General features: G+C 36.3%; 2 protein-coding genes across 2 annotated transcripts; both read left to right on the top strand.

Moving 5' to 3' along the window:
- Window positions 1–2,773: 2,773 nt before the first annotated feature.
- Window positions 2,774–3,226, top strand: LOC122306398. Its single transcript, XM_043118826.1, has one exon. It carries the CDS (start codon window positions 2,774–2,776, stop codon window positions 3,224–3,226), a length of 453 nt encoding a protein of 150 aa, XP_042974760.1.
- A 978-nt stretch (window positions 3,227–4,204) lies between these two features.
- Window positions 4,205–4,711, top strand: LOC122306397 (uncharacterized mitochondrial protein AtMg01250-like). Its single transcript, XM_043118825.1, has one exon. It carries the CDS (start codon window positions 4,205–4,207, stop codon window positions 4,709–4,711), a length of 507 nt encoding a protein of 168 aa, XP_042974759.1.
- Window positions 4,712–14,684: the final 9,973 nt, after the last annotated feature.

The following is a 14,684-nucleotide window of genomic DNA, read 5'->3' as shown; positions in this document are numbered from 1 at the left end:
CAGCAACCACTCACTCGAGCACCACATGGACAGCAGCCACTCACACCAGCTCACACACGCTCTACAGCAGCAAGAAGACACTCATTCAGACTCACACCAGCTCACACATGGAGGACAGCAGATTTGTTCTTCTTTTTCGAATAGATGAACGTGCAGCAACAAACCCACATGGACAGCACACACACAGCATCATTCGGACCACAGCAACTCACACATGCATCATCACGTTGGACACAGCACACATGCAGAAAAGTGTAGCAGCAAAGGAGTTTTTACTTATTTTCTTTTTGTTTAAAAGCTAGCAGAAAGTAGCAGCAGGAACGGGGCTGGCTTTTGACTCTTTACTTTTCAAATTGTTTTTATACAGCTGGAGGTTTTTCCAGACCGAGGAGTAGAGTAGTGCAGAGTTTTTATTTCCTTTCTTTTTCGTTTAGTAGCAAGCGGCTAGTTTCATTTTATTTACAACTCTGTTTTCATTAGAGTCTCCGGCGCAGCAGTCTTTAGTTTTTCTTTTCTTTTCGTATAGACGGAAGGCAGCTTCTTTCATTTTTGGATTGTTTTACGTCCTCTTTTTCAGCTTTCAGTCGGCTGGTTCTTTTTTTTCTTACTTTACGTTTTGTTCTTCCTTTCTTTTTTCGTTAACGTTGCAGAACATGGAGTCGGTGGAAGGCCTGCTCTCTCTCTCTCGGTTTCATTATTTTTTACTTTTGAGTTTTATTGTTGGGTTGTTTTCGTTAGGCAGTAGGAGTAGTTCTTATTTTTATTTTCTTGCAGTTCAGACCGTGAGGCGGCAAGGGAATGTTTAACCTTTTTGCTTCTTTACACTTTGAAGCTTTACGGACAGCTTTTAGTCGGTTATCATTTTGGTTTTTTTACTCGTTCTTAGTTTTGGGCTGAGTCTTTTTTGTTGGAGACGGAACTCTCTCTCTCGGGATGTTTAGTTTTATTGTTATTTTTTTTTCTTCCGTTTCATATTACTGCTTCTTCGTTTCTTAGTGGTTGCGAGACCTTCGGCTAGATTTCATTTTCTAGTTCGGTTGCTTCTTCATTTTTCTTCTAGGTTGTTCTTCATTTTTTTTTTCTCTCTGCAGTTTAGTTTTGGCCTCTTCGGACAATTTTTATTTTGGCCTTCAGTAGCTTTTTTTTTTTCTCTCCATTTCCATTCTCATTCTTTTCTTTTTTCCTTCGACTTTTATTTCTTTGGTTTTATTTTTCCTGTGCTGCGATTTCTCCTTCGTTTAGGCTCATTTTTATTTTGGGTTTATTTTTGCTCACATATTTTGTTATGGCTTTAAATAGATTAATTTTTGTTGCTAGAAATATCATGTGTAGCTAATTTTTAAAACTTGGGTCATGGAATGAGACTTAATTTATTTTGGGTTCTAGTTTGATGTTATATTTTGTTGTTAAATGTTGATTTCACTAAGTTACTAGTTGAATTTAAATTGAAAATAGATTGCGGCTCTTACTCTTGTTTTGTTGTTGACGCGAGGCACAACAAAAGCTTGAAAATTATCAAGGCTTCTCTCGATTGTTTGTTAATGGGTGTTTGGCTAGTAAAGTAGAGAATCCCTTAGAAAGAATATTGCGAAACTTGAGCATAACTTTTTATCTTCCGTTTATCAATGCCTTGACTGGATTGTTAATCGAGAAAATTATCTAGAATCCGAAATAAAGAGAGTCTCATACCCAACCCAAGTGTTCGTTAATTTGTTTTTTTTTAGAAACTCTAATTTCAACTTCGATTATCTTTTTGCATTGCATTTGAATTTTATTTTCATCACTCATACTTGATTCATTTGTTGCTCACAAATCTCTTATACGCTTTGATAACCCATTGTCCCTGTGGAATACGATTCTGGACTTATCCTTGATACAACTTGACACTTCTACACTTGGAAGCACATTCGACCACGAGTCATTTATGAAGATTAATGAATTTTCTTCGTTGTGAGTTGAGTTTATCTCCTCTTATTCTTTATTGGATTTTAGAACTTATCAAAGGTAAATCATAACCTTTATGATGTTCCTTCTTTATAATTTGGGTTCTTGAAATGGGTTCTTCAACGGATCTATATTTTCATATAATCTAGGTTCTTGAAACAATTTCTCAATAGGTCTAGATTCTCCATCCAATTGACTTGATTTCAGCTTTCTTGAGTGAGTTTCAAATTGATTGTGGGTTCAAGGGATTCCAATTCCACGAGTTCACATCATTTAGTATTCAGAGCAAGGTTTTCAATTAGGTCTAATTCCATCTTTTAATTCTTGCATCTTTAAATTTAATTCTAGGGCTTCATTGTTCTAGGGTTACAAAAAAAAGTACAGAAATTTGATTTTCCTAGGGCTGCCAAATTTCTCTATCATTTAGGTTTCATGTTCATCATCTAAGGTTTGAAATTTCTAGAGATTCTTGCATCTCTAAGTTTTTCAATTGCTTGGAGTGCCGTTTCATTGATTCTCTTCTATTCCTGTCAATTTCGTGTGTTTGAATTCAATTGTTTGATGTTCACAATTGTTTGATGTGGATGCTGAGGTTCTATCATATACTCAACATCATATATCCTTACTGATCCGAGGGGAAACAGGTAGTAGAGAGTAGGTTCTTACAGGCTTCTATGGAAATCCTGACACAGCAAAGAGAAAGGAGAGCTGGCAGCTTCTAAAAGCTCTCAAGCCTGCCAAGGAGATAGGGTGGTTATGTGTGGGTCACTTTAATGAGGTACTTAGCTCAGGAGACAAACGTGAGGGTAGGCAAAGACCATTCTACCAGATGGAAGCATTCAGAGCAACAATTGAATCATGCTCTCCTTCTGATATGGGATATATTTGTAAAAAATTTACATGGACCAATAGCAGGTCAAGACAAGCTTTTATCAAAGAAAGGATTGATAGAGCTCTGTGTAATATGGCATGGTCTGAGCTATTCCCATTCTCCAAAGTCTACAACCTCCCAATCTTAAGCTCAGACCACTGCCCCATCCTTATTACTATGGAACAATTTGAAGTTGATTCAATGAGAACAGCCAGACCATTTAGATATGAGGCCAGCTGGGCCTTAAGGGAAGATTGCTATGAAGTAATAGAGAAGGCATGGAGCTCATCTAGAAGGGTTGATAACAAACTACACCAGGTCATAGAAGGCTTGAACCAATGCAGACTGGACTTGGTACAATGGAACAAACAACATGCTGAAAACCACAGGGATGAGCTAAAAAGACTCTAGGACTAGGTGTCTGAACTATAGAAGGATAATGAAGGTCACCTCATAGAAACCATAAAGCAGGTGCAAAAGAAAATATAAAAGATGCTTGAAGAAGATCACATCAAATGGAAACAAAGAGCCAAACAAAAATGGCTAAGAGAAGGGGATAGAAACACAAAATTTGTTCATCAATGTGCCACCCAGAGAAAGAAAACAAACCTGATCAAGAGGCTAGTCGATGACAATGGGCAAGCTATCACATGAAAAGCAGGGATATCTGCTATCACATGAAAAGCAGGGATATCTAACCTATTCCAAGAATATTTCCAAAATTTATTCTCTTCATCTAAACCTGTGAATATTGCAGATTACCTAGAACCAATGGAGGCCACTATTACAGAAGAGCAAAATAAAATGCTTCTAAGGCCTTACACTCAGCAGGAGGTGAAAGATGCTCTCTTTCAAATGGATGGACTTAGGTCTCCTGGCCCTAATTAGTATCCTGCAACTTTCTACCAAAAACACTAGAGGTTAGTGGGTGATCAAATCAGCAAAGCAGTGCTTCATGTGCTTAATGCAAATGGCAGCTTATCTGAAATAAATAGCACTTACACTACCATTATTCCCAAGAAGAGAAACCCAACCAAAGTTTCTGAATTCAAACCCATATCTCTATGCAATGTGTCATACAAGCTGATATCCAAAATACTAGCCAATAGACTCAAGAAAATACTACCTTCCATAATATCCCCATCTCAGTTAGCTTTGGTTCTTAATAGACTAATCACAGACAATGTGATTGTTGCCTTTGAGGCTTTGCACACAATGAAAGCCAAGATGACAGGAAGGGAGGGTTACATGGCCTTAAAACTCGACATGAGCAAGGCATATGACAAAATTGAATGGGAGTTCCTTAGGAAAATCATGCATAAGATGGGCTTCTATCATCAATAGGTGGACCTAGTGATGAGATGTATTGAAATTGTTTCTTATTCCATTATGGTCAATGGAGTACCACAAGGAGTCTTTCACCTTACAAGAGGTATCAGACAAGGTGACCCCATTTCACCTTACCTCTTCATCCTATGTGCAGAAACACTTACCAAGCTCATTGGAAAAGCTGAGGCAGCTGGTGCAATTCATGGAGTACCAATAGCAAGAGGCCTACTTCGAGTATCTCATCTCTTCTTTGCTGTTGATAGCCTCTTGTTTTGCAAGGCCAATGCATTTGAATGGGGAAGGCTGTTTAATCTGCTGAGAGTCTATGAAGAAGCTTCAAGGCAAAGATTAAATATGGACAAGACATCCATTATCTTCAGCAAGAGCACCTCCAGGTTAACCCAACACTACATTTTGTCAATTGCTGGAATGAGATCCTTTATGACCTATGAAAAATACCTCGGATTGCCATCTATTGTGGGGAGAAATAGAAATAATTCTTTCAAAGGTATTCTTGATGCAGTCAGAAGGAAAATCAGTGGATACAAAGTGAAAAGTCTATCTTAAGCTAGGAAAGAAATTTTCATAAAAGCAGTAGTCCAAGCCCTCCCCACCTACACAATGAGTGTTTTCAAACTTCTTAAGACCTTGCTGCATTCCATCAACAATGTCATCAATAACTTTTGGTGGGGCCAGAAGGAAAGGGAACATAAAATCCATTGGATTTCTTGGAAAACAATGGGAAAAGCTAAATCTCAAGGGGGCATGGGATTTAGGGACCTCGAGTGCTTCAACATGGTCATGCTCTCTAAACAATGTTGGAGACTACTACAAGAACTTGATTCAATTACAGTAAAAGTCTTGAAAGCCAAATATTTTCAAAATAGCTCATTCATGTCAGCCAAATTGGGTTCAAAACCATCCTTTATGTGGAGAAGTTTCATGGCAGCTAGATGACTCACTCAAAAATGAGTAGCACTAATGCTATCCCAAGTGCAGAAGGATGTCGTGTAATAATTAGGAATAAATTCCTAGATCGTCTCCTCAGGGAAAGTTACTTAAAATTAAACTCGTTGAAAAATGTGAAAAACTTCACAAAGAGAAAACAAGAGGATGGTATGTGCAATGGATGGAAGAGATTACTAGTCATGGACTAGATTCATATTTTTAGATTTTGATTGTCGGATTAGAATGTAAAGGACTAATAGATTAAACTCAGAAATTAATAAGACTAAATTAAGAATTAAACTAAATTATTTCTTCACTTTCTGAAAAAATATAATTAAAACCAACTAAATCTCCTCTAGAAAAATAAATCTAAACCGACTCACTTCACTTTACGAATGAAAAGCTCAATTCCCTCTACTCCCATGTATCATGTTTCAGAAAAATCAAAAACAAAAACAAAAGCTTACAACCAAACCTTTCTTGCAATAAATTAAGGTAACAAACTTAATGAGAACTCCTAGAACAATTCTTTTGTTGTATGGAACCAACTAGCATATTTAATTAAAACTTCTAAAATAATTCTTTTGTTGCATAAAACCAACTAGCATATTTTAATTAAAACTTCTAACATAATTCTCTTGTTGCATAAAACCAAACTAACACACTTGCAAGAATTTAAGGTATTACACTTAATGAAATAAAATTCTAGAATAATTTTTAATACACTTAATAAAAACTCTAAAACAACAAAGCATTGAAGCCAAAAGGAAAAACAAGCTCCCGAATACAACTAAGAGCCAACTATTTAAAGAACATAACAAAGAACATAACAAAGCAGAAAGTTCCTTTTTGTAAGTTGTTTTTTTTTTCCTTCGGATTGCACCCCTTTTATAGCCGAACAACTCCACTAGTTGCCTCTCACATTTACACTTCACTTGCATTCACACTTCACTTGCATTCACACTCAATCTTGCATTCACATTCAATCTTGCATTCACACTCCACTTGAAGAATAATTCCAGCCGACTCTTGCATTCACTTTCAATCTTGCATTCACACTCTGTCTTGCATTCACACTCTACTTGAAGAATAATTCCAGCCGACTCTTGCTTTCTTTCCTTTTTTATTTTTTCAGTTTCAGCACAACACATTAAACACCCACCGACTTCTCTCAATTAATTCCAGCACATCACACTTCAGCTCAAGCAAATCATGCACCGAACACCAATCACGGCATCTCTCCTTTCACACCTTTATTCTACCGTCCAGCCACACACACACACACACACATATATTTATAGATGGTTGAATTCGGTGCTTCTCCATTCCATCCAGCAATATATATATATATCAAGTCGGTGCCAAACTCCCCTAACTACAATTCACTCCAGCCGACTTCTCTTATTTCTTCTCACACCTTTTCTATTTCTGCCGTCCAGCCACACACACACTTTAATTCCAGCACAACATTCACATGCCTCTCTCTATTCTCTTCTCATTGCCGTAAACATTGACCCAACTTGCATGTATTGTCTTGCTTTCCATTTTCCCTTTTCGGTGGTGTTAATTTTTGACTACATCACATGCAGCTCTCTATCTTCCTTCTCCAACAGCTCTTGTCCAATTCAGTGGAAAGGCAGCAGCCTTTGATGTGCTTCTTCAATGTATAATTTCGGTGGACAGCAGCCTTCTTCCAACTTGCCAAGTTGTTGCCATGTGAGGTTGTTGCCATGTGAATGGATTAAATTCATGTGATATGTAACCAATTGGAAGACAAAAGAGGTATTTTTCCATGGGTTGGAAAGGAGTTGGTGGATTTATTTGAGTGTGAATGGAAGAGGTGGTGGATGATTGATCAGAGTGACTTGTGTTGAGTTGGTGGGATGAAGTGCATACGGCACTCTTCAATCTAGAGGTGGTCAACAATTCAATATATCTTTCCATGTCATGTGTATAAGACCTACAAGCCAAAATTCATTGTTTTGAGTCATGCATGAGTTAATGACTTCCAATCTATTCAAAAAGTTTAACATATGGATCACACACAAAATTTATCTCATACAAAGCTTTCTAAATAAGATAAAATATGCATATGAATAAACATTATCCAATTAAATCTCAAGTTAAGCATAAACTCATGCTATTAATCAATTTAAATCACAACTTGCATTTATTCTTATTAACCATTTTTTCATTTAAAACCAATAATAATGTCATGATGAATTTAAAATACATTGGTAAATAGCTAAAATATGCAATATTTCAGCTCAATCACTAGACAAGTGGTGAATGCAGGAACTTGTTGGAGGATTGGTAATGGAAAAGATTCAAATTTGGCAAGAAAAATGGCTTGGTCAACCAGTGCCTAGAAAGATCTTGAGTCCAGTGACACAGCTTGATAGCAGAGCAGAAGTTTCTGAACCAATTGACCATACCTCAAATCAATGGAAAGAAACACTTGTGAGGGAGGTGTTTGTGGAAAGGGAAGCCGAATTGATACTACAAACCCCTCTAAGTTCCATGAATGCTAAGGATAAAATAAGCTGGCAGGGGACTAAGGATGACAGGTTTTCAGTAAGGAGTGCTTATCACATGGAAAAGGCACGAGATCAAGCAGAGAAGGGCCGAGCCTCTTGCAGTAACAACCTCAAGGAGGTGTGGCAACACCTATGGAAACTAAAGATACAGCCTGGTGACAAGGTATTTTTATGGAGGGCTTGTCTCGAGCCCCTCCCAACTCAAACCAATCTATAGAAGAAAAGCATAGTGGATCAGCCACTATGCCCTATATGCCATAAGGAAGAATAATCAGTTGTACATGCAATATGGAGCTGTGTCTCAGCTAGGATGTTTGGAACCTTGCTTCTAAAAAACTACAAAAAAGATGTCTATCCCCCTCCTTATTTATGGAACTTTTTGAATCCCTCCTACACATATTGGATGAGTCTTCAATTCAAGAATTTGTTATAGTGGCTCGGAGGATTTGGTGGAGGAGAAACTGTCTTATTTTCAACAATGAATTTAAGCATCCCAATTCAATTATAAGAGAAGCTCAAGTTACACTTGCTCTGTTACAAGGAGAGGACAACAACATAATCCCTAAGCCCACCCAGGTCTGTCATCTCCTGTTGCTTGGACTCACCCCCCACTACATTGGTATAATATCAACTGGGATAGTTCAGTGAACAAGCAGAAAAGCCTAATAGGAGCTGGAGTGGTTGTAAGAGACTGCGAGGGGCATAGCATAGCTACTATGAGACATAACAAGCACCTATTCCCAGACCCTTTGCTTGCCAAATCATATGGGGCTCTTCAAGCTATCAAATTTGGTATGGAATTAGGCCTGAGACAAATTCTTTTAGAAGGTGATTCTCTACAGGTTATCAATACTCTCCATGATGATAAGGAAGGCTTTAGTAGTGCATCAATATTCTTGTCTGAAACAAGAATCTTATTGAAATAACTTGCTAGATGGGAGGTTTCTCATGTTAGGAGAAATGGCAATATGTTAGCCATGCTTTAGCAAAAAATTCTCTTTCCATTTCTGATCTAATCGTAACGATGGAGGATATTCCTCAATGTATCTCCTCTTTAATTAAATGAAATGGTTCAAGAGTTTTCCCTTAAAAAAAAAAAAAATTGTTTCTGATTGAATAAGTGGAAAAAGAAAGGAAAAGAAAAGAAAAGAAAAGAAAAAGAAAGGAGAAGAAAAGAATAGAAATGAAAAGAAAAGAAAATAAAAGAAAGAGAAAGAAAATAAAAGAAAGGAAAAGAAAATTTAAAAAAAAATTAAAAAAAAAATTCTTTTGATTGAGCCTTATCATCAAAGGGGGCTAAATATATCATCATAGTTGGTATCTTGTTTTGTAATTACTCTTTCCCTCATTTCATTTCCTTGAGTCTCGTGTCATTTTTTTCTTCTGTGTTTCTCTGTTCTTGTTTCTTGGACATAATTACTAGTTGGAATAAAATAAGGTTGTATTGTCTTGATTGAGTTCAATTGGTTCTTAAAGAACTTTAGTGTGAAAAATCTTGAGGTAACAGGTAAGAGAGTGAGAGATCATTATTGGAAAAAAGCCAATTAAGAGTGATACACAAGTGGGGTGCCATTCTTCGAGCGTAAACATGTAAGGGAGTGTGTGAGGTTTTTACGAATATTATTCTTTTGTATAGCACATTATGATGTCTCACACATCACCAAAGGGGATGGCAGATAATTCATACTTTGTGTTGTAGTCCATGCAATAAAAGTTTGAAAAGTTGAATTTGGCATGGGATGAAATAAGGGATAGGATGGATCAACGAGTTGTAGTGATTAGAAATCTGCAAGGTGGGAGAGATAGGAGAAGACATGAGCCTAGTAGTATTGAGAATAGGTATGAGTATGAAGAGTATGGTGAGTCTCTTGTTGCCAGACGTGCTCTCAATACCCAAATTAAAATAGATTATAAGGAGCAATACAGAGAGAACATTTTTCATACTAGATGCTACATCAACAACAAGGTATTTAGTATGATTATTGATAGAAGGAGTTGTATTAATTTGGCTAGCACTACTCTAATTGAGAAATTGAATTTACCTGCCTTGAAACACCCTAAACTATACAAGTTGCAGTGGTTGACTGATTGTGGCGAGGTTAGGGTAAATAAATAAGTGCTAGTTTCTTTTTTAATTGAGAAATACCAAGATGTGGTGCTTTGTGATGTAGTGCCTATGTATGGATGCTTGCCATATTTTGTTGGAGAGAACGTGGTAGTATAATAGGAAAGTGATCCATGAAGGGTTAAGGAACATGTACAGTTTTGAAAATGATGGAAAAACAATCAAACTTGCTCCTTTAACTCTGACACAGGTCCATGACGATCAACTGAAGCTGAAAAGTGAAAGTGAGCCAAAAAGAAAGGGTGAAAGTAAGGTTGATCAAAAAAGAAAAAGAGAGAGTGAGATTAATTAAAAATGTGAAAGTAAAAGTGAGGTTAAGTGAAAAAGAAAGAGTGTGAGTGAGATTGAGATTGAGGAAGTGATAAAGTGTTAAAATTGCATGATTAAGTTACTTAAGTGAATAAATTGTTTAATCAAAAATGATTTAAGTACTTAATTATGCAGTTAATTAATCAATTGATAAATTCTGATAATTTGCACTTGAAAAGATTTATAATACAGCTGTTAGGCCACTTCAGAATTTATATCTCAATTTTATCCCTCTCATTATGGAATTGATGTAGGGCATTTTTGGAAATGCAAGGAATGCAGGGGGAAATGCAAGGAATGCAGGGCACGGATAGAGGGCTGGAAGTCGATGGGGTTATATTATTTATTTTTCCTTGTTTTTAGTGTTGTAGTAGGTAGTCGGCCTAAGGCTTTACTTTCTGGGGGTTTTGAGTTATGGTTTGGTTTTGATTATTTTTTTCTTTGTCTTGTACGCGGACCTAGATGCAGCTTGTTTTACTTTATGGGGGGTTTTTATTTTACTTTATCGTTGAGGAGGGGGGATGGAACTCTCTCGGACTCTCTCTCTCGCATTTTATTTTTATTTTCCTGCTTTTAGTTTTCACGTTTTGGAGGGTTCAGACCTGGGCGACATATTATATTTATTTTTTCTTGAGTTTTTCTACGTTTTCTTTTACGTTGGTAGTCAGCATGAGGCCTTCTCTTGTTCGTTAATTTTATTTCTCTTGTTTTCTTTCTAGTTTTCTGCCTTTGGGCATTTCTACTTGGCGGCTCGGTTTTCATTTCAGTTTTACTTTTTGTTATCCAGTTTTACTTGTTAGTTCTTAGTTGCTGTCAGCTGATTTGCTTACTTCCATGCTTATTTGTTGTTTCAGCAGTTTATTTCTCCCTCTTTTTATTTTACTTCAGTTTTCAATAGACTCACAAATGCTTAAAGAGATTATCCATTGAGGAATGATGATAGACTAGATTTTTAGCTTGAGATTCAATGAGTAACTCATGACTATTTTGAGTTAGATTTTTTTCAAGGTTATGAAATTTTGAATGACTAGCTTGATAGATTATATTTCATTTTGCCTATGGGAAGAATTAAAGTTTTATGTTCTTGACCTTGATCAGTCGTAGACATAAATGCACGATTGATGCTTGAACTTGTAATAAGATTTTGATGGCTTTCTTTCACTTTAATATTTGTTATAAAATCTATCAAGCATATTGATTATACTGAAAAGTGTGCTTATTGTTTTATTAACCGACCATGACTTCTAGGAATGGGAGCATGGTTGAGATAAGATGAAATTAAAGGTAAATCCAACTTCAAAATAGAAATGGGTAAAAATTGCATCCCAAGTGTTTGTTTTATTGCTTCTTACAAGTTTAATTCAACTTCTACACATTTTCTTTAAACGTCTTGGTTCATGGTAATTTTAGAAACATTTATTTCCATCTCTCGTAGTCGACACAGTTGTTACATAAAAATCTCACAAATGCTTTGATAACCCTTTGTCCCTGTAGAATACAATCTTGGACTTATCCTTGATACAACTTAACACTTTTACACTTGGAAGCATATTCGAGAATGAGTCAAGAAGAAAGAAATGGTGAGACCGAAGAGGAGAGAGAGAGAAAAGATAAGGGTGAGGCTAAAACCTTAAGAAAAAAAGAGTGAAAAGAAAAGCAAGAGTGAAAAAAGTGAGAGCAAAACAAAGAGAGAAATGAGTTTTTATGCTAAGTTTAATTTTAATACTAACAAAATTAACAAATTTGTGCCTAGTGTTGTTATCTCTTTGTTGCAAGGATATGAGGTCGTGTTGACTAGCAATGTTCTTTATGAATTTTATTGGAGGAATAAAGCATCAAATTGATTTTGTGACAGCATTAGAGGATTGACAACATTACATTTTGTCAAAACAATTTGCCCTACATACCAAATATAAGTCCTTGATGCACTTGAAGAGATAAGGTAAGTTATTGACTAGAATGCATGTTAGGTGGGAGGACTGTATTGACAGTTTTCCTCATATAATCAAATACACACACGGTGAAGAAAATTTTGTGATTAATGCATTAGCAAGAAGGTATGACCTTATCTTTACTTTAGATGCAAAGTTATTGAGATTTGAAAATGATAAAGAATTGCATGCTAATCATGATGACTTTGCTAGTGTGTATAGAGTATGTGAGAAAGCATTGCTTAGTAAGTGTTATAAACTAGATTGGTATTTGTTTAGAGAGAATAGACTTTGTGAGCCTACTAGTCTTATGCGTGAGTTGCTTGTACTTGGATGTGGTCTGTTGGGACATTTTGGTGTAAAGAGGACCTTAGAAATGTTGCATGACCATTGGTGGGAGTATTGTTTCCCATTCATTGAGTTAGCATATAGTTGGAGTGGTCACTTTGGTGTAAAGATGAGTTTAGGCGTATTGTATGAATACTTTTGGGAGTATAGTTTGCCATTCATTGAGGTTACATATAATTGAAGTTGTCATTTTGGTGTACAGAAGACTTTAGATGTGTTTCATAAACATTTGTAGGACTATCAATTTCCATTTATTGAATTGTTGCATAAACGTTTATGAAAGTATGATTTGACATTATTAGAGTTTACATATAATAGGACCATACATACTACTATTTCTTATTCACCTATTGAAGTTGTTTTTGGTTTTAATCCACTTACTCCTTTAACTTTGATGCTTTTGCTTGTTGATGACAAGAGTAGCGTGGATAGACCTTTTCAAATTCTTGAGAAAATTAATGATACTTCATATCTAGTGGATTTTCCAAGTAAGTATCATGTGTCTTCTATTTTCAATGTTACTGATCTTTTTCCCTTTGATGTAGGTGGAGATTCAAGGTCAAGTCCTTTAGAGTAGAGGGGAAATGATGGGCACCAAGATGGAGCTAGTCTTAAAGATTTGTTGCAAGTTCCAGATAGGCCAATTATAAGATCAAGAGCCAAGAAGATCAAGGAGGCAATGTAAGGATTGGTGCAATCCACTTGGGATGAAGTTAGCAAGAGCCCAACACTCAAGATGGGCTAGAAAGAATGAGAACCAGTTTTGATCAATTTGATACAAGCTATAGAAGAGAGCAAAGAGCAACATGATTTGAAGGCATTCAATTTAGTTAATTCATTTAAAGGACTTATTTTATTAGTTTAGAATAATTGGATTTATAATGAGAAGGACTTAAGGCACGTTGGAAAAGTAATTATTTTGTTGAACTAGAGTTTCAAGGGTTACTATAGCATGGCACTGTAGCCACAGGCACTGTTCACTCAGGCGCCTTTTTGGAAGATGGGGCATTATTTTACCTAGAATTTTGTGAGATTTTAGTTTAAATAGTCTTTGCTGCCTCATTTTAGACAATATATGAAAGTTTATGAAAACTAATGAATTTTATTCATTGTGAGTTAACTTTATTTGCTCTTATTCTTTATTGAACTTTGAAACTTATCAAAAATAAATCATAACCTTTGTGGCGTTCCTCTATAATTTGGGTTCTTAAAATGGGTTCTTCAACAGATCTTGATTTTCATATAATCTAGACTCTTGAAACGAGTTCTCAACGGGTCTAGATTCTCCATCCAATTGACTTGTTTTTGGCTTTTTTAGGTGAGTTTCAAATTGATTGTGGGTTCAAGGGATTCCAATTCCGCGGGTTCAAATTTGGTGCGGAGACATGGATGGATTGGTAGATAGATTGGTTGTTGTGTACAAAACGAGAAGGAGTCTTCAGCAAAAATAACATCTCGGGAGACATACAAACATTGGGTTTTCAGATCCAGACACCTATACCCTTTGTGGGTTGGGCTATAGCCCAAAAATAGACATGAGACATATTTGTAGGCCATTTTGTGAGTGTTGTATGGTCTCACATTGGGCCAACACTCACAACCAAAAACTTTTAAGGAAGAGCAGCCTGGGCTTCAATTAAGGACAAGAAAGTAAGGTGACTTATGTTGAAGAATTGGGCTTGGCATTAAATTTATTAGATAGACATCAGTTTCAAAGGCTTCATCCCGAAAGGAAAATGGGAGAGACGCATGGGCTAAGAGAACTAGCCCAATTTCAACAATATGACGATGTTTGCATTCGATGAGGCCATTTTGTTGATGCATATGGGGACACGAAAACGATGAGTGATGCCAAGTTTTTGACAAAGTGGAGTGAGAGTTTTGAACTCCCCCCACCATCAGTTTGTAGCATAATGAGATTAGAATTGAATAGATGTTCAATGTATGGGAGGAAATTGGTGAAAATATTTAGAACATCCAATTTAAGTTTTATAGGAAACAACTAGGTGAAACGCGTATAAGCATCAACAAGAGACAAATAGTATTTAAAACCATTGCGAGAAATATAAGGGGATGGGCCCCACAAGTTTGCTACAAGTAATTGAAGAGGCTTTGTGTATTGGGCTTGATTGGGCCAAAAAGGAAGTTGATGAAGCTTGGCAAGCGGACAAGTAGAGCACATAAAGGTATGTTCATTGGGAAGATACTTCATATGGTTAGAGTGCAAGACTTGAGACACGATTTTTAGCGATGGATGACCGAGCTGATGATGCCAATAAGCTAGGGAGGTTCATTCTCCAAAATGAGCAGAGGGTAATGGACCGAGGAAGATGGAGACAGTA

Source organism: Carya illinoinensis, chromosome 4, assembly GCF_018687715.1.
Source record: "Carya illinoinensis cultivar Pawnee chromosome 4, C.illinoinensisPawnee_v1, whole genome shotgun sequence".
Lineage (NCBI taxonomy): Eukaryota > Viridiplantae > Streptophyta > Magnoliopsida > Fagales > Juglandaceae > Carya > Carya illinoinensis.
This window is presented reverse-complemented; position numbering and strand designations above follow the sequence as displayed.